The sequence below is a fragment of the Spermophilus citellus genome (genome assembly GCF_964194105.1).
Source record: "Spermophilus citellus genome assembly, chromosome: 1".
Classification (NCBI taxonomy): domain Eukaryota; kingdom Metazoa; phylum Chordata; class Mammalia; order Rodentia; family Sciuridae; genus Spermophilus; species Spermophilus citellus.
In genome coordinates this window covers 160,280,233-160,307,024 of record NC_138182.1, presented here as the reverse complement: position 1 = coordinate 160,307,024, position 26,792 = coordinate 160,280,233, and the positions used below count along the sequence as shown (strand labels likewise).

Below are 26,792 nucleotides of genomic sequence, written 5' to 3'. Positions count from 1 at the left end.
CAGTGTACCACTAGTGTTAGCTGAAGCTCTGGGGAAGTTGAGGTACAGAGTCCTGCCCTGGCACAACCACTTGGCAAAAGTCCCACCCTGGGATGAGACTGGTTACCTAAAGCGACTGTCACCCTTCAGGATGTCCATGACGGTCCCCATGGGAGGGGTCAGCATCCGGTCCATGGTGAACAGGGACCCATACCGCCCCCTTTTGTCGTGGGCAGCAATGCAGCTGTTCTCGATGCACAGGCTCTGCAGAGAAAGACAGGGCTGGTCATCCTCCCAGAGCCTTCCGTCTGTTCAGGGCCTGTGCTGATGGCATCATCCCAAAGGTCAGAAAAGGTGGGATAAAATGACATATTTTCTCCAGGAAAGAAAACAATACCAAATGGTCTTCCTCAAGGAAAGAAAGAGCACAGAGGTCCCAGTAAAGTCACCCAGGGGACCCATAATGAGAATATTAGTTACACTTGAGGAACATGGACCATGATCAAATAAATAGAAGGAGGCCATGAGCTTGTTTATTTAACAGACGACAACCATCTTTAGTCAAATGGTGCTGGTTGGTCCCAGGCAGGAGCAACGTTTTGCCTTTTGATATCCCAGGGTAGTTGTGGGGTTTGAAGACAAATAAGAGACCAAGGAGGGCTGTTCAGGGGGCTTCTCTTCACATAAGCAGAAAGACTCAAAACCTTCATGCTTCCTCCCACATGTCCATCCCTCTGAGTTCCAGGTGGTCTTACTGTTTAATAATCCGGGTCAGATAGGTGTGTGGCTTATTATCTGAGACCTTCAGAAAAAGAGGTTCTATCTTTCTCCAGGAGCTCACTTACTATCCTATACTCTGCAGAAATCATTTCTTTCCTTACTAGAAACCAGCTCTTATGCCAACTCCTGCTTATAGAGGACATTTTAAAAACATGAATACAACTTCCATTTCTTAGAGTTGGGCCAAAGGAGGATGATTTAGGACCCAGAACTTACATTACGATAGACAAAAACTCTCAGTTTCTTGCCACCCAGAGTGTCCAGGGTCTGTCCATGGTACAAATACTTGGAGGCCACTTGGTCTTTAACTATGTGGTTCAGAAGCAAACTCCTCGTTTGGGCATCAAGGCGAGGGGTTCCATCTACAAGAGAAGGTGTGGTTACATCCAGAGAGCCAGGCTCCTTAGAGGACCAGAAGGATGAGAGACAAATGTGGTGAAAAGCTGATCACTCTTTTGAGTTTGGAAATGGAGATTGAGAAATCAAGCACGGCTGCCAATATTCCTTAATATCTGGCATCTTCCTCAAAGAAAATAAAAGTGCAGATAAGGGAAGGTGTTTGGAGTTTTGCCCTAAGTGGAAAAGAAAGGCATGCACACCACTTGATCCTCTTCTCTTCCTTCCCCATGGCTGCAGCTCAGCATTACCTCCATGCTGACCACCCACCTGTGCATTGGCATTGGCCTTACGGACAACAAAGCTAGGGGACATGCTGCTCTCCTGGCAGAGGTAAAATCTGGAGTTCTGAGAGAGAGACAGATCCCCAAATGCACCCTCAGCCTGGCCAAATGCAGAGAGTCTGAAGTTTCTGATGAAGCCACATCTGTTTGGATAGAGCTGGGTGGAAGGTCTAATGGAACCTGCAAAGCAGGAGAGTGTCCTGGAGGTGACAAGTGTGTGTGTGTGGCTGCCCCCAAAGATGGCCCAACTGGGGCACTTTCCCCATGTTACCTTTGAATACAGAATTCAGGGGGGCCAGGAGGGTCACCCGTTCACTTCCGGAGAGATGTGTACCGAGGCCTGCTTGTCTGAAAAGGTCAACGGCTGTGGAAACGTCAGACTCCGCAGCCAACTCAAACAGTGTCTTGGCTACGGGAAGGAGAGAGTGGGTTCAGAAGTTAACAGTGCTGTTTGCACTTGGCATCCGTCCACCCCAGAGTGTGACACGTATCAGCAGGAATGTCATCTCATGAATCAACAATCCTCTAAACACTGCAGGGCCCAGTGGATTTGTGTCATCAGAAAACTTAACCCAGGGGAAAATAGGTAAGCTTCAGTTGGGCACAGGGCAGAGGCTGCCCCAGGTGGCTTCATCGGGGCTTCTCTGAGGCTAGGCAGGCCACATTGCCTGTGTGGTGGCTTCTGAAGAGTACACAAGGGTCATGACCTCTCCTACAGATGGAGCGTTGTCTGTAACTGTGAGACTCCTTCACCCACTAAATAGGACACAGGCAGAGTCCATCCAGTCATCCTCCCTGGGTCAGTGACCCTGGGATAGCTTGAGCACTATTGATGAAGCAAATGCTCTGAGGTCAGCAAATGGTCCTCTGTGTCCAACCACAGTAGGCAGATCTGAAATGATTCCAGGATTGGGTCTCTCCTTCCCCATGTACTTTCTCAATAGGTCCCCACTGCCTCCCAGGTAACATCAAGACCCCCATACCTGAAGCAAAATCTGCTTATAATCTGGCCCCAACCCACCAGTTTCCAGGTGACTGTAAGACTACAAGTTACGTACAGGCAAGGAAGAGGCCCAAAGGATCCCTGAATCCCTCAAGCCCACCTCCAGGGACAGCAGGGGTGGTAAACCCGGCAGAATCAAGAGCCCTGGAGGCCTGGCTTACCTGAATCTGGGATAAGCAGTTCATCTATGTAGTGGATCACACCATTGGTGGCCAGGATGTCTTTGTTGGAGATGATGGCCTTCCCATTGATGGTGAGCATGTCCCCGCTGCAGCCCACCTCCAATGTGGTGCCCCCCAGAGTCTCCATGGACATCCCCGCAATAATAGCCTCTGCACACATGGCTGACTTCAAGATATGGTTGTTCAGCAGGTCTGGGTGCAGAAGAGGACACAGGTCAAGAAAGAGCCTGCTCTAACCCGACTTCAGGGCCAGCTGGCAGTCTGCTCATGGCTGTGAGCATTCCACACTTTTGGATAAGGACCTTCTGATGAGACTAGAGTGACACAGGGCCCAGATTCTTTCTCCTCCTGCTGGCCACCCTCTAAACTCTAGCTGGGGCTCTGGAGATAGACTGCCTGAGTTTGAATCCCATTGCCACGGGCTAGTTGTGGGACCCTGGGCGAGCCGTTTAGCCTCCTGGGGTCTCATCTTCCTCATCAGTCAAGTGAAGTCAAAAAAAGCATTTGTCTACTGTAGGTTGCTATAAGGCTGCCATGCAATCTGAAGCCTGAGAACAGAGGAGATTGTTAATCAACGTTCCCATTATCTTGAGAGCACTCAAATTCAGGGTGGATTCTCTATTAGGATCTGAACTTCAAGGGAAAAAGACTCAAGTGAGACTATCACGGTATTTTAAAAACTACTAACCTTTATAAAAATACAATATATGGCAGGAAAAGATGGAAACTGCAGCACAGGGCAGTTTTTATACAATTCATTTGTCTGGGTTTTTTGTTTATTTTACCCAAGAGTCTACTACTCGCTGCCAGGATCTGTCTTAGAGGTGTGCATGAGGAAGAGTAAGACATGGCCTTGGCCATCCCATTTGCCACACCTGCAATTAATAAATACCATTGTTTATTTACTTGTCCAGGTGCTACATTAGGGGCAGGGAAAGAACTGGGTTCCCAAGAAGTGCTCCTAAGCCCACCATGGCTCTTGCTGGCATTCATGACCTGTAAACAGAGGTGGCTATAAGGGTGATCAAGGAGGTCACGCCTTCCCCACCCCCCAGGCCAAACAGGTTCCTGGGCTGCTGCTCTCCAAGATCACCAAGGCCCTCTGTCTTACAGTCTCACCACAGAGTCTCAAGCTGTTCCTCAGTGTGGGAACCAAAACTGCGCTGTCATGGAGAAGAGGAAGCTCTGAGGCCCTGTAGAGGCTTTGGGCTGCTGGAAACAGACTTTGAAAGCCAGTGCTGACCCGATTCAGCCAGAGGGGAAGAGAAAGGACAGCAAGACCCCATGGGAATGAGGCCTTTGGGGATCTTGCATCTCAGACAAGGAAATTGAAGCTCTGGGGTGGGGTAGGGGTGAACTTCTAGGGCCAGGAGTAGTAGTCAAGCTTCAAATGGGACATGCCAGCCCAGGGTTGCTTCTCGCCTATCAGTCAACCTATGTAGTAACAGCAGGAGACCACTGATAGTAGGCCCATGGCCCTGTTCCTTCAACTCTGCAGCTACAGCAACAGAGAGCCCCTTCTTTGAGAAAACCAGTTACCAAGCAGAAAACACCAGATATGCAAAACACACAAATTAGCATTCATTTTTTTCTTCTACTTTACAATAAGGAGTTTGGATATTTATGAAGATATAATAATGTTCTGTACAAAAGATGTTTTAATGGGTACTATAGCTCTATTCTGGATCGTTCCCTGAAGGCCCAGGTGTTAAAGGCTTGGTCCCCAGGATGGCATTATTGGGAGGTGGTAGAAATTTTAAGAAGTGGGGCCTAGTGGGAGGTCTTTAGGTCATTGGGGGGTGGGCCCTCAAAGAGGATTGTGGGAACCTGGTCCCTCTCACTCTGTCTTTTTTCAGGTGAATGGCCCCAGAGTCATAGGCCCAAAAGCAATAGGGCCAATTGACCACAGATAGAAATTTATAAAACTAAGCCCAAAGGAACCTTTTTTCTTTATGAGTTGATTATCACAGGTATGTTATACTAATGGAAAGTTGACTCACACAATGGGGGACATAGTTCTCAATGGGAAGCAAACCATCTTGAGATGCCTGTAAGTCTCCTCTCGTTCAGGAAGACTTCAAGACCCCTGAACCTGTGTAGGCCCCATCCCAGCTTCATTCCCACAATGTGTTGAATATCTCTGTCATTGAACGCATCAGATCAGATCCCAACAATATGTTTTGAAGCCTGCCACTAGGCTTTAATGTCCATGATGGCAAAGACTGGGCTGTATTCACTTTTGTGACCCCAGGACCCAGCACAGTACAGGCATCTAGAGGCATCCTAATCCTCTGGACATACCACAGATCCCATCTGTGCTTTCAGAAATGTGCTCTTTCCTATCCATGCCCAGCCAGGAGGAGAACATTTTAAATTTATAGTATGTCTGAAATGCATGAGGCATGTATTGTAAAGGTAGGTTTAAATAGATTCAAAAGAAATGAAGTCATCCCTAGATTTTATGTTTGGGAGGAATTGTGTGGTTGGGATGCACAGGAGACTTGGGGCCTACTTTCTTTTCCAGGGCATTTGGGACTGATCAGGAAGCTTACTGCTCATGACCCTTAAAAAGTACAGAGTTGAGCCAGGTGCAGTGGTTCACACCTGTAATCCCAGTGGCTCAGGAGGCTGAGGCAGGAGGATTAGCAAAAGTGAGGCATTAAGCAACTTAGTGAGACCCAGTCTCTAAATAAAATACAAAATAGGGCTGGTGATGTGGCTAAGTGGTTGAATGTCCCTGAGTTCAAGCCCTGGTACCAAGAAAGAAAAAAAAAATACAGAGTTGAGGACTGTGGTTATGGCTCAGTGGTGGAGTGCTTGCCTAGCACACGTGAGGCACTGGGTTTGATGCTCAGCACCATATAAAAAAACAAATAAAATAAAGTTATTGTGACCATTTACAAACACACACACACACACACACACACACACACACACACACACACACATATACAAAAGAAGTACAGAGCTGAAAGGGATCTGGTGGGGGGAATGCTTGCTTCTTCCCTCCCCTTGGCATTAGTTGATGCCCACCTAACTTAGCAGCTCACCGAGGAAAGGATAGAACCAGCAATGGAGAGTTAAGAACTAGGGTTTTTTGGTTGTTGTTTGTTTTTGTTTTTTGTTTTTGGTTTTGTTTTGTTTTTGGGTACCAGGATTGAACTCAGGGGCACTTGACCACTGAGCCATATCCCAGCCCTATTTTGTATTGTATTCAGGCTGGCTTTGAACTGGGGATCCTCCAGCCTCAGCCTCCCAAACTGCTGGGATTACAGGCACCTGGCAAGAATTAGGTTTTAACTGTAGCTTACCCATGACTAGACAGAGGCAGATTTCCAGGGTCAGCATGGTGATTCTATTTTCAGGATACCTTTACCTGCCACCCCCATCCCACATCTCCAAACTGCCTATCCACCGGGCAGCCCTGCTCTGGTCTTGGCCACGTGAGTCTTTTGCTGTGGCTGGCCAGGGTCAGCTGTGACTTCCAGCTCTGCCTACTTCCCCAGCTCTCCTCAAATGCTGTGAGGTTCTGGGCTCACCACTTAACGCCAGGGAGGGGCTGTCTGGCTTCTGCAGAGACACGGCCAGACAGAAACAACACAAGCTATGACTGTGGTGTACATTCTGAAAGACCTCATGACAGGCAGTGTTCCTGTCTTGAAGTAGAGCAGGTTTGGGGTTCAGTCTGGTTGCTCAGCAGTTGCTGGAGCTAAGGATGCTCACCTCTCAGAGCCTCAGGGTCACCCAGGATTCGGTTCAGGGTCTCAGCAGGGATCTTCTCAAAGGCCTCATTGGTTGGAGCCAGGAGAGTGAACTGGCCGTCACCCTCAAGCACAGTGTTGAGCCCTGATGCAGCTACAGCAGCCTGGGAGGAAGAGAGAAGATGACGTACTTCCTGGAGCTCTGGGCTCTTCCCAGCAGGTGAACACACAGTCTTGCTAGTTCTCTATTGGGAGCTGGAGACTTTTACAGAAGCCCAAGGGGAAGAGAGAAGCTGATCTGGATATGGTGGCATACACCTATAATCTCAGGGACTCAGGAGGATGAGGCAGGAGGATCATAAGTTTAAGGCCAGCCTCAACAAATTAGCAAGACCCTCAGCAACTTAGGGAGACCCTGTCTCAAAATAAATTAAAAAGGTAGTTCTGTGGTAAAGCACCCCTGAGTTCAATCCCTAGTGCAAAAAAAAAAAAAAAAAAAAAAAGAAAAAGAGATGCTGGACCAAACCTCCCTTCTATTATGGCCTCCATGGGGGTCCTGGCTTGACCCCAACCATAAGGGCCATCTTTCAGGAACTACTGTACATCTTCCTTCCCACCTCCAGCTTATTCCCTCAGCCCTTCCCTCTTTCTTTGCTTCTTTGACTTTTATTCCTTCTTCAGGTCTTGTCAGAAATACCCTTTCTTTGAGAGGTCAACTTGGCATTCCTCCCAGCCCGCAAGCCCCCAGACAAAAGTCTATCTGCCTGGTTCTGACGCTCTCATGGCCTGTTGCCCTTCTCCCAACGGTAATCCCATAGTTATTGGTAATTACTTATGAGAGCTCCAGGAGCATAAGGATCACATGACCCATTCTTTACACCATAGCCAAAATGAGCTCCTAAAAGCCTGAGGGCATCCTGTCCCTCTCAGGATGGAGCCAGCCTCCTGCCCCCTCTGCATGGTCTGGCCTGGCCTTGCTGCATCCTCTTGCTTCCGTTGGGGTGTCACTCTGGCTCTTGTGCCTCTGCTTTGCTGTGCCTGCTTGGAGCTCTGCTCTTGCCTTCCCTCCACTGGCCTTGCTCTTGCCTAGTGTTTTGTAGAACAGGCCCATTATGTTCCTTCAGGCCTCCACTCCGGTCATCTCTTCCAAAGAGGCCTGCCCTAGGCCTCCTGATATTCTGCCCACCACCGACTTGCTGACCTCACCCTCTGTTCAGTCTGTGGCTGCCTTGTTTGCTCGTGTGGACTGGTTAACACAACAGAGAATATGAGCAACCCCAAGGACAGTCCACTCTATACCCCAGCACATAGAACAATACCCGGAAAGTAGGGGGTGCTTAGTAAGCATGTTAGGAACAGGAAAGATGGCCCTCAGGGAGGGCAAAGGGAAAAAGCAAGGGAGGAAGATTTGCCAAACCTAAATAGTAAGAGGGCTTTCAACAAGATCAACCATTATTGTTAATGAAAACATATGTTGCCAACTTTATAGTGACATCTTTCCCTTGCAGACTCCTGCCCTTTGGGTGACCCAGGAGAAAGGCAGGGGAGAAGAGTACAGAGTCACAGGGCCCTCCAGAGCCAGCTCCAAGCCATCCCAGCTTGCTGAGGCCCATCCACTCCAGCCGGTCCCTGTGTGTTTGTCTCTCTGTGTTGGAGATCTCCAGGGAGGGGCGGCCCACTCCCAATTGTATCCTTTGTGGTTAGGAAGTTCTTCTTGAATCAGAGCAAAAACCCTGACGGGGCAGCCTGCATTCACTTCCCCGAGTGGCCACTGCCAAGAGCAACACCACTCATCCCTTCAGTTGTAAGACAGATGCCTGCTGGGCATGGGGGATGGGAGCATGTTCTTTTGGCTCCAGACCAGTCAGAAGCCAGCCCAGGAGTCAGACTCTAAACTCCTGGTGGCCTCTCTGCTTGGTCTGGGTTTCAAAGAAACATGGGTAGGACTGGAACAGGGCTCCCAGGGTGGGAATGGGTGGTCTACACAGCCTGGCTGGCCATTATTCTGGTATCCCCATGAGGAAGCCAACATCCGGGAGGAAGGGTCCTCCCACCTCTGGAGCCCACAGTGGAGATCCAGGCAGCTCACAGCTCAGAGGACCCCATCCTGCTACAGTCACAAACCAATGAACCTTCCCAAGTAGCCAAGGAAAGGAAAGCTTTCCAAAGGAGGGGGCAGAGAGCCGGCATTCCACAGCTAGGCTCAGCTGGGCATATGATTAGTGGATTCTCCATGTTTCCTACATGAGACATCCTCTGTTCCACCAGGCCTCTCTTGGGAAGCCAGGTGTCCCCAGCCTGGGCCTCCGCCGAGGGAAGTGCCTCACCCGAAGGGTCTCAAAGGTGTCCTCAATCTCAATGATCTGTTGGATGTTGTTGGTGATGGTGGAGATGACCTTATCGATGAGGTGCACCACACCATTGGTGGCGTGGTGGTCAGCTTTCAGCAGCCGAGCACAGTTGACAGTTATAATCTGCCCAGAGAAAAAGCAAAGACAAGTGGTTAGCAAAATAGAATCAGGATGTGGAAGCCTCAGGAGGGGAAGATGATGTTTTCACATCCACCCACTGTGAAACCAGAGGATCTAAGGAGAAGACCCAGGAGGCCAGGGGTTGCAGAACAAAACCCCAGAGAGTAGCCCCACATATGGGTCAGCAGTGGACAGAAGACAGTGCTGTGTGGCTGGGGATTCCCGTACCCCATTGGGATAGTGATGGATTTGGATGTTGGAATTCTGGTACATGGAGGTGAGGGCCATGCCATGCTTCAGCTCATCGGTCAGGACCCGCCTGTCCACCATGTGGTAGCGGAGGGCGTTGAGCAGCTCAATGTTGACGTTGCTCACCAGGGAGTCCAGCACTTCCTAGAAGGAAGAACAATGTGACAGTTAGGAGGCTGCAGACCCCATGTTCAAGGGGTGGGCCCTCATTCCCCTGGGAAATATGCTTCCTAATCCTCAGGTAGACGTAGACCTCACTCCTACCAAAGAGACCTCCTCTGTGAATACCAAGACGGGTCTGTGCCCAGTGGGACAGACAGGACACTGTAAGAGACTTTGTGAGTCCTATTTAATTTGTATCTGTGGGGTGAAAGGTAAAGCTTCCAGAAACAGTAGGATATTGCTTCAGATCCTATTCTCCAAGCCCAGACCTCTCAGAATAAAGCAGTTCCCAGGAAGAGCCCTCTGGGCAGAAGGAACAGCTCACCGCTGGCAAAGAAGCCCAGGCCTCGTTGCTAGGGGCGAAGATGGTGAAGCTGCCTGGTCCCTCCATCTCAGGCCTCAGCTTCTCTGTGCGGTCCGTGTACAGCTGAGTGGTGGTGGATCCGACAACTCCCAGGGTCTCGTAAAGGTTTGAGAGGGGAAGGGCTGCAGGGATAGAAGACAAAGGAGGGATGGGCCTCTGCAGGACCACCCCAGCCAGACCACTCCTGCCCTTCCTTCTCTGCCAGAGAGGCCTGGAGATACATCTGCAGGTGAAGAGGGGTGAGGGAGTGGGTGGAAAAGCCCGAAGACAGTCTATTGCTGGGGAGCTGAGAGCTTAAAATAACTCAGTAAGTAGTCAAATGCCTCTCTATGTGAACTCAGCTAATTGGAAATTTCTAATCATTTTTTCCCCTAATCATTTTAAACACAGCAGAACACAGCTTTTTTTTTTCCTTAGACATTTAGATAACACAGGTAGGAATGTACACCAGAAAGAGAAATCCTTAACTACACACTAGTTTTATAGATTTGTATTCTTATTGAAACTAGTTTCCTAATGGCCTCTACTAGAAGGAAACAATTATAAATCTTTGAGAGGTATTTTGTGTATTTGCAGGTAATAAAATCCTTCTTAGACAGTGAGCCTAATGTTCATTTTAAAAGATCTAAAACTAGGGTCCAGAGATCAAGCTCCCCCTTATGGCCTATCTCCTTTCCCCAACCACTCTCCCCATCCCACCTAGTCCTTCTACTTGGGTCATCATGACATGCCCCCCACACCACGCCAACAACATCCTCCTCGTGACCTTGGCACTGACCATGTTGCACGCTCCCCCACTGCCCTTTAAATTTCAGGTTCACATTATTATTTTTTTTTTTGTCAAAAAGGTCTATTTTGTTGTCTGTCACTGATTTTATGACTTTGATCTAGTTATGGACTCAGTATCACACTGCTTTTATCATCATACTTTTTTTTATTAGCCATTTTTCAGGTTCATAATCTTAACTTAAAAGTAACTTATTTTTCAAAGTTAAAACACAAACTCCTCTACACAGTTGCTGGTAATGTGTGGCACTAAAGAAGAGACTCTGATCAATTTCAAAGGTGGCATCCTGTCTTTGGCCCAGAGCTGCCAATCATGGTATCCTTTACTGACTCTGGGTGAGCCTCCTTGCAGCTCTGCTCACTGCTGAACTCCAGTGGGCCAAATTTAGACACAGAGTGGGGGTACCCTGGGTTCCCAGCCCAGCCAGAGACCAAGTTATCCCATCTGACCTCTAGCAGGATCTGATCAGAAAGCAAAGGGCTGCCACGCCAAACCTGCTGAATGCATTTAGAATCAAAGATAAGAGGCCCAGGAGCCTCCACTTTCTAAAGAGGCTGGGCAGGCCAGAACTGGGTTCTGCTCCACTAGTTTGTTGAAAAGTAGCTCAGGAAATGCGCTATTTCTAGCTCCTATCTTCCACCTCTTGCATGGAACATAAAGGCCAGTGACACGTGAAAGAATGGGAGAATGCCAATACACCCTTCCCAGGGACCCATGTTCAGACCTTGTACACTTTTATATGCATGCTCCTCTCTCCTTACTCACCCCTCCAACCACACCCACAGGCAGGGCCTGGCTTATTACCTGCAGGACAGCCCTTCTCTCCTGGGACCTTCTCATATCCGGGACAGCACTCATAGCTGATGACTCTGTAACAAGAGGCACACACATTTGTCAGGCAGGGCTTCACTCCTCCTCCAGTGCCATCAGTCTCTCTCTCCCAGCAAATCACCGAATAGAAGAAGAGATCATGGGTGCAGCATCTTCCTCTGAGGAGCCATTTGCTAGATCATAACTACCTTTCACTGGCAAGAAGCTCCTCATGTCTCCTTGGCCTTATAGAATGTTCCTGAAGGTTGCCAACATCTACAACAAACCAACTAGGAAGCCCAACTAACTCAGTATACTCAATAGTGTAATTAGAAAACACCAAGAATTTATCTCCAACATGCACCAGAAACTAGATGGCCACTGTGCTGGAAAGGGAGCAGGGAGGAGCAGACAGATATGCACTAGTTCTAGCTCTGAGTCTGTCACATCCCGGCCAGTCCCCTTTCCTCCCTGGGTCTCAGTTTTCTCATCTATAAAATGCATGTGTGCATGTGTGGGTGTCACTGATTAAATCTCTCATGCTCTTCTAACTCTGATTTAATAACCAAAAAGTATAGGGTATCTGTGATCATCAAGTTTTTCTCAGTTTCTAATAATCAAATTTTAAAATTTAAAACTAAAATAAAAGCAGAGCTCCTCTTATGAAGTAGTATTTTTTTAAATTTTAAAGCTAAAAATGTGTTAATTGATAAAATGTTTTTATGGTTTCAAACTGAAGATACACAAAGGATGACATAGCAAAGTGTTCCCTACCCACCCTCCTCCTTCAACCATGCCTCGTCCTTCCAGAAGAAAACCCATATTGTCCATTTGTAAAATTATCTGCATTTGGATGAACATGAGATTGGTAGTGCAGTTTTAATCTTTGAAACAATTTGTTCAAGAAACTAAAGATGGTCTCCTTCCTTCAGACTACCCTATAATGAGACATTTTCTCCTATGTGGAGATCTGAAAGACACAGCTTCAGAAAATGTGATACTATGGGGAAGCCACAGGACTTCAATAACATTGCAAGGAAAAATTCTGAAAGTCTATTCCTTCCTAAGAAAGATCTTGTCGAGGTCACACCACAGCGCCAGCCAACTCTCCTTAGCAGGCCTGGAACCAAATGCAAACAGCACGGACTCCCCATGCTTTCCCTTCTTTCTGATACATCGATATGCCCTTTGGGACAAGAGAGAGGTTAGACTTGAATTGAAAAGGGCTTTATCAGACTCATGTAGGATGCTTAATGACATCACCAGAAGAGAGGCAGATGGATTGGGAAGAATTGTGGCTTTGGAGCGCTGGATTAGACTCTCAGTGCACACTGAGCATCCTGCTCTTGTGAATGCAACTGGAGTCAACTCTGGGAAGACTTATCAAGTGAAGATGAAGCCCGGTTCACCAGTTATCCAGGAGAATGTTTCAGGTTCTCAGGATATCAGGGAGTTATAGGTGCCACTTTTAGCTAGAAATGGGCCCCCAGGGAATGATGAGGATCCACAAGTTAGAAACATTCTTCTCTGTCCCATTTTCTCCATTCTCCTTTTGTCCAGCCCTTCTGTTCCTTTCTAACCTTGCATCCCAGCACTTATAAGGCCCAAACATGCTGTTCCCCAAGACTGACCTTGACCCACCCACAATTTTATCTTCAGAACTAAAATTGACTCTGCAACTAAAATAATATTTCATTGACATACAATTTGCAAAGGCAGTGTAGTTAAGAGAAACCGTACTAGAATCAGGGGTTTGCATTGTAATTCATTGGTAACTAACAGGGTGACCTTGAAAGTCTATTTCTCTCTGGTCTCAGTTTCCCCGTATACACAATGTTAGATGATCTCTAAAATTCCTTCCAACCTCACACTCACAAGTCTTTTAGTTGGTGGGCTGATTTCTATGGGACAGAGAGCCACTCTCTCAAAGAAGGACAATATCCTTCGATCCAGGGAGAGTTCCAAGCTTTGATCCTATGAATAAATACTAGGGTTTAGTGACTTCATTGGGAAGAAATGGAGTTAGGGAAGTAGGAGTAGGTCATATCTCTCCACAGTTAGTTTATTTCAAAAGTTATCTGTTACAAAATTCCATGGAGTTGGAGAAGGACAGTTGGAAAATCTACCAAGTCCTCTGGGCCTCTGGTGAGCATGGGTGCTATACACTCTATGGCCTGGAGTCCCCCATCAATCTGGCCAAAGACTCAAAAAATATTGGCTTCTGAGTTACATCTCTGCCCTTCTCCCCAGAAAAACAAAAGCACAGGAAAGACAAACAGCTCAGGTAGCTTCCCAAATGGGAACCTATGATTCCTGCAACAAGATATGTGTATGGGGGTGGGGCACATATGCACATGTGTGCAAGTAGGATATGTAGGGAGAAAAGGGTGCTGAGGGGCTGGGGGGAAAAGGTCAGAGATGAGCAGAACAGTCTCAGCAAGGAGAGGGTTAACAGGATTAAATTAAGATGTGTGAAGACATGAATGGTGTGACTCTACTTTGTGTACAATCAGAAACATGAAAAATTGTGCTCTATATATGTAATATGAAGTGAGGTTCATTCTTCTGTCATATATAACAAACTAGAATAAATTAATTTAATGAAAAAAAAAGCTCTAGGGGTGAAGGGGTCTCTTGACATGACAGGTGGATCGAGGCAGTACTAGGGCTCCCCTCACATTGCACCAAGTCGGACTCTTTTTCCATTGCTCTTGTCAATGCGCACATTTGGCAAAAGCAGAATGATCTGAAACTGTGACATCTGGAGGACACGGTTGTGTCTCCAAATCAAACAAGGTTAACTTCCGTCAGCACTCCCTGTGCTTCTTCAGGTGGGCTCTCTGCACCCATGTCTCATGGCAGCAGGACTGTACTCTGCTGTCACATGCGGATAGCTTTGTCAGCAAGTTCCCCACGGTAGAGACTCAGTTTCTGAGGTTGCAAAGTCTCCCCCAGCCAAGATCTTTTTCTAGTAAACTGAGCACAGCTCTCAGAAGGTTTCTCCTCTTCCCCTTGCCCTGCTGATCTCCCTCTCCCCGGCTCTCTCTGGGCATGCAAGTGTAGGCCAGGACACTCAGCCTGGGTATGACAGGCTTGTGACTTGAGATGGTTCTACAGCTGCTAGTCTCCTTGCTCTACCTGTCCCAACAATACTGGCCCTTTCCAGAACCAGCCTGCATGACCCCAGAGAAGCAGAGAGCAGCTGCAGGCCGCAGACCTAGAAACGGTCCATTGGGACGATTCCCCTGAAAGATTCTTGGGTTGCTGAGCTGCACAGCAGCTTGCCCCACCCTCCCTGTGCCCAGTGGGGTACTCCATGTGGGATCTAGCCCTGGAGAACACAGTTGCTGTGGGGAGACAGACAAGCAAGAGCCTGGATCTAATGCCATCCCTCTAGGATGAACACAGAGAAGGACAGAAACGAGTGGGAACCTGCAGTTCCTAGGTGTCTCTGAACAGCAAGGAACTGTTGGTCTCTGAATCTCATCTCATCAGCCAAAGCTTCTCTGCTCCTATCTTCTTGACCAGAAATAGTTTCTAATGACTAAAAACCTCAGGTCATAAAAAGCAAACTCTCCAAGGCAACAAGATACTAATTATCTGGTTCCAGTTTCTCAGGACAGAACAAGTTGCAGAAGAAAGCGAGTCAAGGTACCAGGATTAGAAGGGTATTTAAAGCAGCGGGCCAAAAAGATAGTGTCTACACAGGGCCTGGGTTTAGGGATGTTTGGGAAGCTCTCCTCCATCCCCCTGTAACATTTTCACATAGAATTGGACACAGAAAGAACCAGTATTTCTCTTCCCAAAGTAATTTTCCACAAAGTTAATATAAAGTTAAAATAATCACTCTCTCCCAAGTGCGCTTCACTGGGTGTAAATGCCAAGGAATTAACTAGACTTGTGGAGGAGATGGAGCAAGGAGTGGAGCCTGAGAGCCAGTCTCCTGTGACAGAAGGTAAACTATTCTCTGGGTCACAGTTTCCAACAGGAATCTCAGAGCAAACAGAATCACAGCGTCTAGACATGGGGGTGCCCCGCGGACTGCCTGCCTGGAGTGGTTTACTTTTTTCTGCATTCCTGGCCTTGGAAAGGAAGCTGAGCTGATTCTTAAGGTCCCCAATAGAAAATCAGAGATTGCTCTAAGCCACCTTCCACCAGCAAAGGCTTCCAGCATCCCAGGAATTCACTAGCCTGGTTAGTGATTAGGATGAAGACTTCAGAAAATGGGTGTATGCAATTGTGGTGATTTGTGTGAGATGTGTGAGGACATTTTGGGGACTCCTGGGTGTCTTCTCAGTTCTCATGCCCGTCATCTGATGAGGGCTGTTGAGGAGCCTCTTGCAGCAAGGGATCACCAAAGCCACCAGATTGGGAGTGACTCTGGGCCAAAGGGCTTCTCTGATCCTGAGGAGGCTTTGTCTCTGGAACCCACAAACACAGTTTTCAGGGCTGTAGAGAGAGACCTGGGCAGTTCATTCAGGTCCCACAGGCATGCTCATTTGTATACCTCCTTTGACACTACTGCTAGGCTTGATTCTTCCTGGGGGCAGCACAGTAGAGTGGACAGAACTGCCCCATTTACCAGCAGATGATTCTGAGCAGGACGCTTAGGCTTGCTGGGACTCAGTCACCCCATCTACAAATGAGCTAATGATCACATTCTATTAGAATGTAGAGTATGAGAAGTGAATGAGTTTTCATATGAGAAGCACTTAATGGATACTGGCTGTCAACTAAGTGCTCAGTTGTCCAGCTTCTTCTAAAACAAAGCATTCTAAGTGTAAACTTTAAAGTGGAAGCTAGGATAATAACTTGAGGCAAAGCAATATCCTACAGTGAGCTCACTGATTGAGTCACATTGTAACAAATAAATCCCCATAATACATGGGTGGAAGGCTTCTATTAGTTTCCCATAGCTTACTGTAACAAATAACCACAAATGTAGTGGTTTAAAACAATACAAACTTATTATGTTACAATTCTGGAGGTTAGAGCCACTAATCAGCCTCATGGGGGCTAAATCAAAGGTTGCATTCATTCCAGAAGCATTAGAAACTCGGTTCCTTTCCATTCCCAGTTTCTGGAGGCTACTGCATGCCTTGGCTTGTGGTTTTATCACCCCAACTTTCCACCACATCTTCTCTGACTCTGAACCTGCTGCCTCCCTCTTATAAGGACCCTTATGATTACATTAGATTCACCAAATAATCCAGGATAATGTCCTCCTCTCAAGATCCTTTTTTTTTTTAAAATGCATGAATACATTTATTAAAATTATATGTCTTAAGATCCTTAACCACAGCTGCAAAGTCCCATTGTCCATGTTGGGGAACACATTTACAGGTTTGCAGATTAGGATGTGGACATCTTTAGGGGTCATTTTTCTATTTTTCCCCAGGGCTTTTGCCCCAGGTAGTAAGTATGTGGTTCATATAAATTCTCAGCAGCATGAAATTTCAAATCAGCTAAGCAGCTTCCTAATTTACAGAATGTTCTAGAATCTTCAGGAAACACTGCTTAACAGATGTGATTTTGGTGTATGTCCAATATCCCTGATATGAAGCAGATCATCCACGGGGTCCTAGATGGTTGTTTGGGAAATATGAAACAGTGCTAGGGTGGGTCTGGGGACAGCCTACATGGCTTCTCACCATCCTCTTTTTCCTTTGGGACCAAGTTATGGGATACAGAAAAGAGAAGACTGGCTCTTCTCCAGTTTCATGTCAGATGTCTCAGCGTGCTTTGCACAGAATGAAATCTATTGAAAACAGACCTGCCACCTGATGGACAAGCTCAACCTTGTCATGGCTGGCTTCAGTAAAGGTGACATTTCTAAGCTTTAACACAGTGCTGAACAAGTATTGCAATGTAGCCCCTGGGCAAAGCAACACTTGCTACTAGAAAACCAGCAATATCCTGCCAGCCCATCTTGGCTCCAGAGAACTGCTTCTGCACTTGTGAAATGTGTTGCTTATGGAACAATTTCAAGACTTTGGAATGGACAGCTGCCATCCCTACCTGCCAGCTCCCTTCCTGTGTCACATTCATGATGTCTGAGCCCCTGCTATGTCTGCGACATCCCTATGACGACTGCTCTGATTTAGCTATTAAACAGATCTCCCTCTCTGCAGACACACACACACACACACACACACACACACACACACACACATGAAGACTAGTACAGAGACAGCCAGACTCCTGACCACAATTTCCTGCACCTTTGTTCAACCTTCCACATGTAAGAATTTTATTACCAATCAAACCAGGGCCTGAAATCACAGAGGAGGATGCTATTTCCCATAACCCTTTTTGATTGACCATTGTTATCACTCTGGTGCTCCTTAGGATCTGAAATAAAAGCTAAAGTGAGTTTCTAAGGAATAAAATGTACTCAAGTCTCTAGATAGGAGCCCACTGGTAACTACTTCTTGTAATAAAATGTATATGTTGGCTTGACACATAGTGTCCAAGTCTCAGATTCTTCTCTTTGGAAATACAGAAAAGCTCTTGTCTGAAGACATGAGGACAGTGCTGAGTGCGGCCTGTCCTCTCCCCTCCAGGAAGTGGAGTCCAGGGCCTCCCGGCTGCAGGCAAGTGGGTTCAGGGTCCTGCCTCACCTGCCTGTCCCGTGTCTCTGCTTGAATTGACGCCACAACCTTCACCCTTGTGCTTGGGGCTTGGTGCTGTTCATTTGCTTTCAAGGTCAAATTTTCCTTCTGGCCTTAGGTCCCCTGATGACCCATGTTGCCTCCTCCCCCAGACCATTTTGCTCTTTCATCTCAACACAACTGAGTCTTGCTGGGAAAAGGCCCGGTGCCCATGTCAGCCCCACTCTAAGATGGTTTTCTTTACTCCAACTACCATGCTCCCATGTCCCACTCAGTTCCTCATCCAACTCAATGCACGAGGGACCTACTTCCCCCAGGGTGACATTAATTCCAGCCAGCATGCACCCCACCCCCAGTACCCACAGCACTTAATTCATGGTGGTCAGATGGCAGCTCCCTCAGGGGTCTGGGTCTTAGATAAACAAGTCCCCCCCCCCCCCCCCCCCCCCGCAAAGCTGCCCTTAGCTTTCAAGGACAACAGAACTAAGTCAACCTCTTCCTCTTTTCCTCTCTGCTTTTTCTGGTTCTTCTCCAAGTCAGCTCCACCTTTCTGATGCTGCACGTGATGTTCCAGGAAGGGCCTGTCTTGTCCTGGATCATGAAATTTTACAACGACTCTTGTTTTTCTCTCCTCATTTCCTCTTTTCTGAAGCTACTCAGAGCAACAGCCACATTCAAGAGCTGAATGTGAACATCTTTTCCCTTTGATTTTCATTTTCCTTTTCTCTATTCCCTGGCTCCCCTCTGTGCTGACTGGAGTGAGGGTGCTGCCCCAATTCCTCAACACATTCTCTAAACCAAACCTGTCCCAGAAGGCAAGATTATTGCTGGGAGTGTTTTGTCAACACGTAGCTCTACTGCTTGTGACTTGTCCTGGCACACGCACAGAGAAAGAGGAGAGTGTTAAGAGCCAATAAGCCAATGTGACTCATCCTCCACCAGCGTCAGCCACGAGCTGCCGAGGAAAGTTACCAAGCTACTGTTAACCAGTCGGGCAAATGCTTCAACAGGGGGGCATCCAAAGTGCCACCCTGTGGCCAGCTTGTCATCACAATTGGATGACATTTGTAGAGAAACTTCAATTAATGAAAATATGGCCTCATTGTAACCGAGAGCTGTGAGATGGAGAAGTACTCTTGGCACAGGTGCTTTGGTTATCTTCCAAGAAGCAATTATGTGGGGCCTGGCTTTGTGTTTAATTGAGTAATTAATTGTTTGAGTAGATAATGTACCCATATGAAAAAAGACAGTTGGTACCAGTGGTATTATTATTTTTGAACCCAGGGTTCCTCTACCACTGAGATACACCTCCAGTTCTTTTTATTTTGTATTTTGAGACAGGGTCTCACTAAATTGACAAAGCTGGCTTCAAATTTGCAATCTTTCTGTCTCAGCCTCCCAAGTTGTGGGGACCATAGGTGTGTCCCACCACACCCAGCATTATTATTATATATATTTTTAATTTGGGCAACAGGGAAGAATAGGCTAGGCATAGAATTTGCATAATCTCTTTTTGTTCAAAACTGGAAAAATTATTGCTGAGCTTCTGTTCACTGAACCTGGAGAGTGTATCCTTCTAACTCACACAACTCTTAGATTTCAGGTGGGACTCTCATTGGCAGGGAGCCAGCTGCCACAGACCTGCCCCAGACAGGCTCCAGGGAGAAGCAGCTCTCTCCAGCTCTGTTCTGATTCCTGATTTCCCTCGATTCAGACTAGGATTGATCATTGCCTCACATAATCAGGGCCACACATTGGGATATTTATTTCCATGTACATTTTAAGGAAAGGGCATTTCCCTTTCCTTTAGTTGATTATTAAATTAGAAGAGATGGTTACTTGAAAGCAACATCAAAGCAATAAATTTAAAAATCCATAAGAGTGGAAGAAGTCCAAGACAGTGGCTTAGAGTTTCTTAATCCTCCTATTACACAGATGAGAGGAAGGTAAGGACCCTACAAATGGAAGTTTTGCACAGCACATCTTCCTATCTGTAGGATAGAGCCAACTTTGACAACTGCTGACAGTTAGTGCCCAAACAGATTAGGTTTCCTCAGAATTCTGTTAGAATATGCACACTACCCTATTTCCACCAGGCGCTGGGCAGTAGGGATGAAGGCTGCCTCCCTTTGTGCTTATACAGGAAGCAACAAGCCTTATAGTAATGTCACTGGAATATAGCCTGTTGTCACTTTTCTGTCTGTTTGTGTGGTCTAATTTGCAAATTCTATTGTAATGATAATAGCAGCTAGTATTTATTGAGCAGTTACTATGTGCCAGGCACCGTATTTGTTCTCTTATGTACATTATTTCATTTAATCCTCCTAACAAAACCATAAGGCAGGTCATTTCATTATTTCCATTTTACAGAGGAGACAGCTGAGTATTCTAAAAATGAACCCTGTCAAAGTTAGGGTCTAAGCCTATCTTAATATTGGGGGCCATCTCATTGTGGGCACATTTCTAAGCAACCTAAATCTTTTTGAGGTGTTTACCTTAGGACAACAGAGTCAGAGTGGGCTTTCCTATCAGCTCACCAACAGATTTTCTTTCCCAGAGTGACATGCTGGTGGTCTCTCCATGGACTTTCTGAATCATTTAGTGAAGATTTGGAAACGCACACACGTATGCACGTGCGCGCGCATGCACACACACACACATACAATTTTATGCTTCTTGCAATTCCAAACTAGCCTGAAAGACGTATTAAAGTGTTGTCAGCAGCCTTAAAAATGCAGAAAAAAATTGGCCAGCTTCCTAAAAATGCCACTCCCCAGAACACATTCTCTGACACGTTTGTACATGCACCTTCATGGCTCTTTAGGCAGCCTGACCTTTTAGAAGGTGGCTGGCCCAGCCCTGGGGGCACCTGTGGCTGGCACACGTGCAACATGGCCTCTTTGGTCTTGGTTATTTGCAGATACTCACGTGGACTTGCCACAGATCTTCCTCTGGTACCACTGCTTGCAGTTGGTGAAATACTTCTTGTTGGTGCCAATGAGCTTCTGCACAGCACACACGTTGGGGCTGGAAACAAAAGCAATGGTGTTAGTGAGGTCAGCATGTCCATCACATCATGTAGGTCTTCCCAGTTCATCAGATGGAGGACAGACAGCCATTTCGGTCTTGGCAGCAGGGTGGATTTTGGGGTAGGCTTTGGACCTGTCTACCTAGATTCCCATTGGTCCCCATGAAAGCTTTCCATCAAACAAAAAATTGCTTATCTATCTCACACATTGATATAATTTCATGTAACTATCCTTGGTATGGGCAATGGGACAGTGTAAATAAAGGCGTCGTAAATGTTTTAGATGGCATGGTATAGATCCAAAAAAATAGCAAAGTCAAAGTGGCATGTTTCCTATGCAAAGCAGCTTTGAAAGACATCCCAGCCATTCTCTGTATCTGTACTTCATACTGAGCCCAAACTTGACATCCCAATGTCTGTCACAGGCTCTGCAGTCATGAGGAGAAGACCCCAGCATCCCCCTGGCAGCTCTACATACACATATACTCATTGTCTAGACCAGCTGCCTGTCTCCCCAGCGATGACTCATCCAGAGGACAACACTGTAAATGAGGGTACATGGCAAGTAGTACATGACACCAAATAGGGGTGTTCTCCCACTTAACTCTTAGTTGTCAATTACTTAGACCCCAGTTTGAGTTCCACTTCTCCCCAAAAGCCTTCCTCCACTGCCCTATGTGACATCTTCTTTACATTCTCTGATCTGGGATGCAACTCTTTTGATGCTGGTTACCTGAAACCCTATAGCTGATGTGCGATGGATATCTCCTTTCTCCAGCTACCCTCAAAAGAACCTCGAAGGCAAGAGTCCTGCCTCTTTCTACCTTTGACATTCTGGATAGAGCCTGGCAACCGGTCAGGTGCAGAAGCTTGGAATAATCTTGTTGAAAATACTTGGTGAAAAGCATGACCCAGCTCAAAAAGACCTCAATGACTGGGAAAGCAAAGTGCAAATTTCCTGGGGTTTTGCCTAGAAGGCTCCAGAGCCACAGGGTTTTGTTGCAGGGTATTTTATTCTATTGTACCATCTCCTGATCCAATAGAATAGTGCTCAGGCCATTAGGAACCCCTGGGGGTAAGGAGGCTGCTGTGGCTGCATGGTGACATTTGGGATGGGAGAAGATGAGGAGGCAGACAGTTCATCTGACTAAATCATAAATCAGACAAAGCAAAGAAACTACAGCTGAGGGTTTTCACAAGACCTCAGTGCTCAGAGAGCTTCAGGTGTCACCCAATGAGTGGGCAATTACTTCAACATCAATTTCTTTGTGACTTTAAAACTGTAATCCATAGGTACCCTTTCATATGCACGATATTTTTCAGGAAAACCCTGATTTTTGCAGTAAAGCTAGGCCAACCATCCCACTATTTGGGCTGCTAGAATTTGATCAGCTCTTAAATATTTAGGTTATTGGGTGATTGTTTACTCTGAACCCTTACTTCTTTACCTGTCTCTTTTACCATGTCACCTCTTATCCACATTTTAAAATTATTATTATTTTTGGTTGTCCATTGACCTTTGTTTTATTTATTTATTTATCTGCAGTTCCAAGAATTGAACCCAGTGCCCCACACATGTTAGGCAAGCTCTCTACCACAACCCCAGCCCCTTGTTCACATTTTTATTCAATAAGCAGAGGTGAGTGGGCCACGAATACACAGAGAGTATTAGGGAAGTAATGCAAGAACCAGATAGGGAACAAAGCTGAGGCAGAAGAGAATGTGACAAGCCAGCAGGAGGGCAGGTGAGGGCTGCCTTACTCCCAATAGGATGTCACTAAATGCCCCCAGCAGATTTCTAAACACCTTGCTTCTCTGTTTGCTCTCTGGGATTCAGAGGTTAGACAGTCCCTAAGTAACTCCTGAAGATTCCCAGACAGCCACACTCCAGCTGCAAGTCCTACTTATTGTTGAATAATCTGCAAAGTTCTCCTATCTGGCCAAGCAGGCAATAATTACTGTTGATGAATTCCCTGCAACTTTCTGTAGGCATTTGGCCAATCTTCATGAGCCTCTTATGGATGTGGCTTCTACATTCCTCTGCAGAGGGAGAGTCCACTGCTGCTGCCCTGTGTGACAGAAACAGTGGTTGGGGCTGCTGTGACCCTCTCTTTCTCATATCAGGCCTGTATGAGCTGTGTACACAAGAAATTTATGCTGTAGTGCAATCAAAAAGAGCAAGCCATTTCTGGGCCTTCTGCCTGAAGAATAACAGAGCTGCTGTTCAACTTGGACTTGAAAAACCAAGTGCTTTAGGAGGATCACTCCAGTTTTTGATCTGTGATATTTGGAAGTGTGGCTGCATTTCTAACTTCTCGTTCAGTAGTATTTTTCCCCCTTCCCTATAGCAAAAGGCAAACCTGGGAGCCAAGAGACCACATTACAGAGACCACCCTCCCAACAGTTTTCTATGTTTGGATAAAGTCACTCTCTGTCACTAAGCTGTAGTTTCACCATCTGTAAAATGGGAACATGTACTGTGGGGAAGTTGAACACAAAAGTGGTGGTAGGGAGAAAGCGCTGCCCATGAGCAGAACACTGACCATTTTTCCCTTCATATCATGGAGCAGTCTGCATTTCCTTAAACTGGCAGAAATGTTTTTCTTCCCTTTTCACCAGTTCTCACTTTGAATAAAGGGCTGGAACTTGAACAGGGTTATCCATTTGCACAGGGTGCCACACCCATGTGTGCAGGGCCAGGCAGTCCCGTGGTATTTTCAAGGGATGGTTAGATCAGGGTAAATGCAAGTGTGCCTGCAACCACTTTGCCATGGTGCATGCACACGTGCATCCAGATTTTACTGGGGGAGGGAGTGCTCGTGTGACTTCTTGATCACTGTGCCCATCACAGACAGATTACTATGGGTTTTTTCAACTGCACTGCAAGAAGTTAATCAAGAGGATTAGCCTGCAGAGGTATGGCAGGGAAGTTGATCTACTATTTGAAACTCAATACAAAGCATCCGTATTTTTTTAAAACCCTATTTTCCATCCCGTCAGTATCTCTTCTGGCCTCTGAAGGGAAGTGGGTTTTCTGTGGAGATGGTTCTTGGTGCAGCACCCTCAGTACCTTCACTGTGTACAGAGATGCCATTCTGGGAGACAATGCTGCGGGGGCAGACTATGGGGATCTTCTCCTGACTTAGTGGTTAAGAGGCAGAAGAAACAGAAACATCCCAGGCATATTGTGGCATCAAAATAAAGCACAAGAAAGGCAGAGGAAGCAAAGGTGGGCTGGAGAGAAATAATAGGCCCGTCATCCCAGAGACTCAGGAGGCTGAGGCAGGAGAATTGCAAATTTGAAGACAGCTTTGGCAACTCATTGAGACCCTGTCTTAAAATTAAAAATAAAAGGGCTGGGGATAGAATTCAGTGGTATAGCAACTCGGGTTCAATCCTCTGTACCAAAAATAAATAAAAATAAAATAAAAAAATAAAAATAAAAACAAATAAATAAAAATAAAAATGCCAGTTTCACATTTTGACATTGAAGCCCCATGTCCTCCATGTCCTTCTTACCTGCCCTCTCACCCTTATGCCCAGGGCCTAAGTCAAAGATCATCTCCCAGTTCCCTAAGACCCCAACTCATCCTCAGTGCTCTCCTTCCAGGAGCCTGTTGAGGCTGTGGCTTTATTTCATTTTGCAGAGTAGACAAGACAAATTTGCCCCCAAGAGCCGTTCTCCCGAAAAGCCCTGAAGCGCCTGGAAGGCCAAGTGAGGTCAGAAAGCCATGGAGGAAACAAGGGTGACTACTCTCTAAAAGGGGCAGCCTATATCCACCCCCTAGAGCATGGCTGGGTATGGGAGTGAAGGCTTTGCTGGGACCTATGAAATCAACTTTGTCACCCTCAACAGTGACTTTTCATCTAAGTATAGATCTGGCTAGACTCTTGAAGGGCTGGCATTGCCTGTAATGTCACTGCCAGACCCAATAGCATCTGATCCTCCCCTGAGGACTCTTACCTGCCTCTACCTACATATAGTTTTACAAAGTTGTTTAAAAAAAAAAATGTCTGTGAAAACAGGTAGGCTGGAAGCCACAGTAAAGCCTGGTAATATGAAAAGCCCACATGGCTTGGCTTTGGATGGATGTAGAAATGTTGCCCACCTTTGCATGGGTCTGTGCCTGGGTCTTTACCAGGTTAGACCTTTTACCTGGGTCTCTCTCCTAAAGCAAAGACATCTTCAGTGACTCAAAGGAATGCCTGCAGTTATAAGGTCCCACAGTTACAAACCCAACTTTTGCTTTAGGTCAAACTCAACCCTGGACCTAATACATACCACAGGACTGTGGGAAGGTCTTCTAGGGGCTCAGTTTCCCCACCTCTGCTTGGTGAATACTGCTCTTCATTGTGTGTTTGGTGGGGAGATGCCACACTGTCCCTTCTGTGCCCGGGAAGTACTGCCTGATGCCTGATGGTGGGTGCAGGGCACGACCAGGTGCACGGAAATCTGGGGCACCTATGCCACCTGGTGTAGCCCCAGTCTTATGTCTGGAGTCACTGGACAATGACCTGGCTGGGTTGGTTTGTGCATGGCTGCCTTGGGCACCTTCCCACAGTGATTCTGGTCAGAGAGATGCCCACGCCCCCTTCTACCTATGTCTGGATGGAGAAACTGAAAGCGTGGGCTGTCCCATGCTTTTGTCCTGAGTAGAGGGTCACTGTTTGGCTTCCCCACCCTCTTCCCCTACAAAGCGTCCCGAGCAGGCTTCCCTCCATCATCCGGCACCCCCCTCCCTCCACCGAGTGCAGGACTGGTCTCAGCGCTGCACATTGCCTGCTTTTCTATCGGGCTTTGTCCCTTGCTTTCTGCCCCCTTCAATGCCCCCAGCGGCGTGCGTTCTGAGCCTGGCGACCCGCCCCTCCGCTCGGCTTACCCGTGCTGGCGGCCCCGGAGCTGGCTGTGCTGCAGCACCAGCTGGTAAGGTGACTTGGCGGGACCTGCCAGGGTCGCGGCGGGACCCAAGGCCAACGCCAGGGCAAGGGCCAGCAACCGCACGAGGAGCGCCATGGAGAGGGAGGACTCGCACCGACCGACGGTGCGCGAGCGGGCCACTCCGGGGAAGTAAGAGCGCCCCGCTGCCTGCGCCAGGTTAAGTAAGCCTCGAGCCCAGGGAGCGGCCGCGAGGGGCGGGGCAGCCGGGCCGGCCCGGAGCGGGGAGGGCGGGCTGCTGGCGCCTCCCAACCCGCGCGCCCGGGGCTGCGCTCCGCACTCACTACGCCCCCTCTGCCAGCAGATCACTTTCCTCTCTGTTCTCTCCTGCGCTGACCAGCCCTCCCTCATGCCCTACCTCCGTCTCCTCCCCTAGTCAATTTTGCTCGAGCACAAAGTATGCAGATCCTTGAGACTTGGGCTTTTTGCAAGTGGGGACACTGGGAGTGAGGGGCAACTTTCTCTGAGGCTCGCTTCAAACTTTGTTCTTCCATAAGGGTCCGCAAGTCTTGAGTCCAAAGATGCCTCAATGATCAGGTTACAAACACTGCAAGAAAGGGGAGGGTGCTGATTCCCACAACGCTATGGCCCATCAGAATGGCCTCCAGACACACCAGTCATGATAATAGAAACACAGATGGGGAGTAAGTCTTCTGATTGACAGAAGCCTTAAAATGTCGGGCAGGTTTTGTTAGGTGCTAAGCTGCTCTTGGAAACTTGGGGAAGGGTGGAGTCCTTACCTTACTCATCTACCGTCAACAAACATCTCTGCAGCATTTGTGGCAGATAAAGATTCAAAGAGGCAGAAAAGGCAAGATTCCTGCCCTGAAGGAGCTCAGAGCAATTAAGCAAATGGTCAGAGCAATTATGCAAATGGACTAAGTGCTGAACCTTCCCCTTATTAATCACCCATCAGTTACCTGGCAACTCTAGCCCTGGGGAGACAAAGATGGATGTGTGGATGAGACCCAGGTCCTTTGGAAGAAGCTCACAGCTGGACGGATCCCTGGGTCAAGCCAACAGTGTGGCCCAGAGGAGTAGCTTGGGCT

General features: G+C 47.3%; 1 protein-coding gene across 1 annotated transcript in view; it reads right to left on the bottom strand.

Moving 5' to 3' along the window:
- TGFBI (transforming growth factor beta induced) overlaps positions 1 to 25,942 on the bottom strand; it is a 33,899-nt gene extending 7,957 nt beyond the window's left edge. The window contains exons 1-11 of the mRNA XM_081310931.1: positions 25,688 to 25,942; positions 20,708 to 20,806; positions 11,163 to 11,227; positions 9,533 to 9,693; positions 9,025 to 9,189; positions 8,653 to 8,799; positions 6,348 to 6,489; positions 2,604 to 2,816; positions 1,711 to 1,848; positions 976 to 1,121; positions 107 to 243 (exon numbers count right to left, since the gene is read on the bottom strand). Coding sequence (XP_081167057.1) covers positions 107 to 243; positions 976 to 1,121; positions 1,711 to 1,848; positions 2,604 to 2,816; positions 6,348 to 6,489; positions 8,653 to 8,799; positions 9,025 to 9,189; positions 9,533 to 9,693; positions 11,163 to 11,227; positions 20,708 to 20,806; positions 25,688 to 25,821 — 1,547 coding nt within the window. The 5' untranslated portion in view covers positions 25,822 to 25,942. The remainder of the gene's footprint in view (positions 1 to 106; positions 244 to 975; positions 1,122 to 1,710; positions 1,849 to 2,603; positions 2,817 to 6,347; positions 6,490 to 8,652; positions 8,800 to 9,024; positions 9,190 to 9,532; positions 9,694 to 11,162; positions 11,228 to 20,707; positions 20,807 to 25,687) is intronic.
- Positions 25,943 to 26,792: the final 850 nt, after the last annotated feature.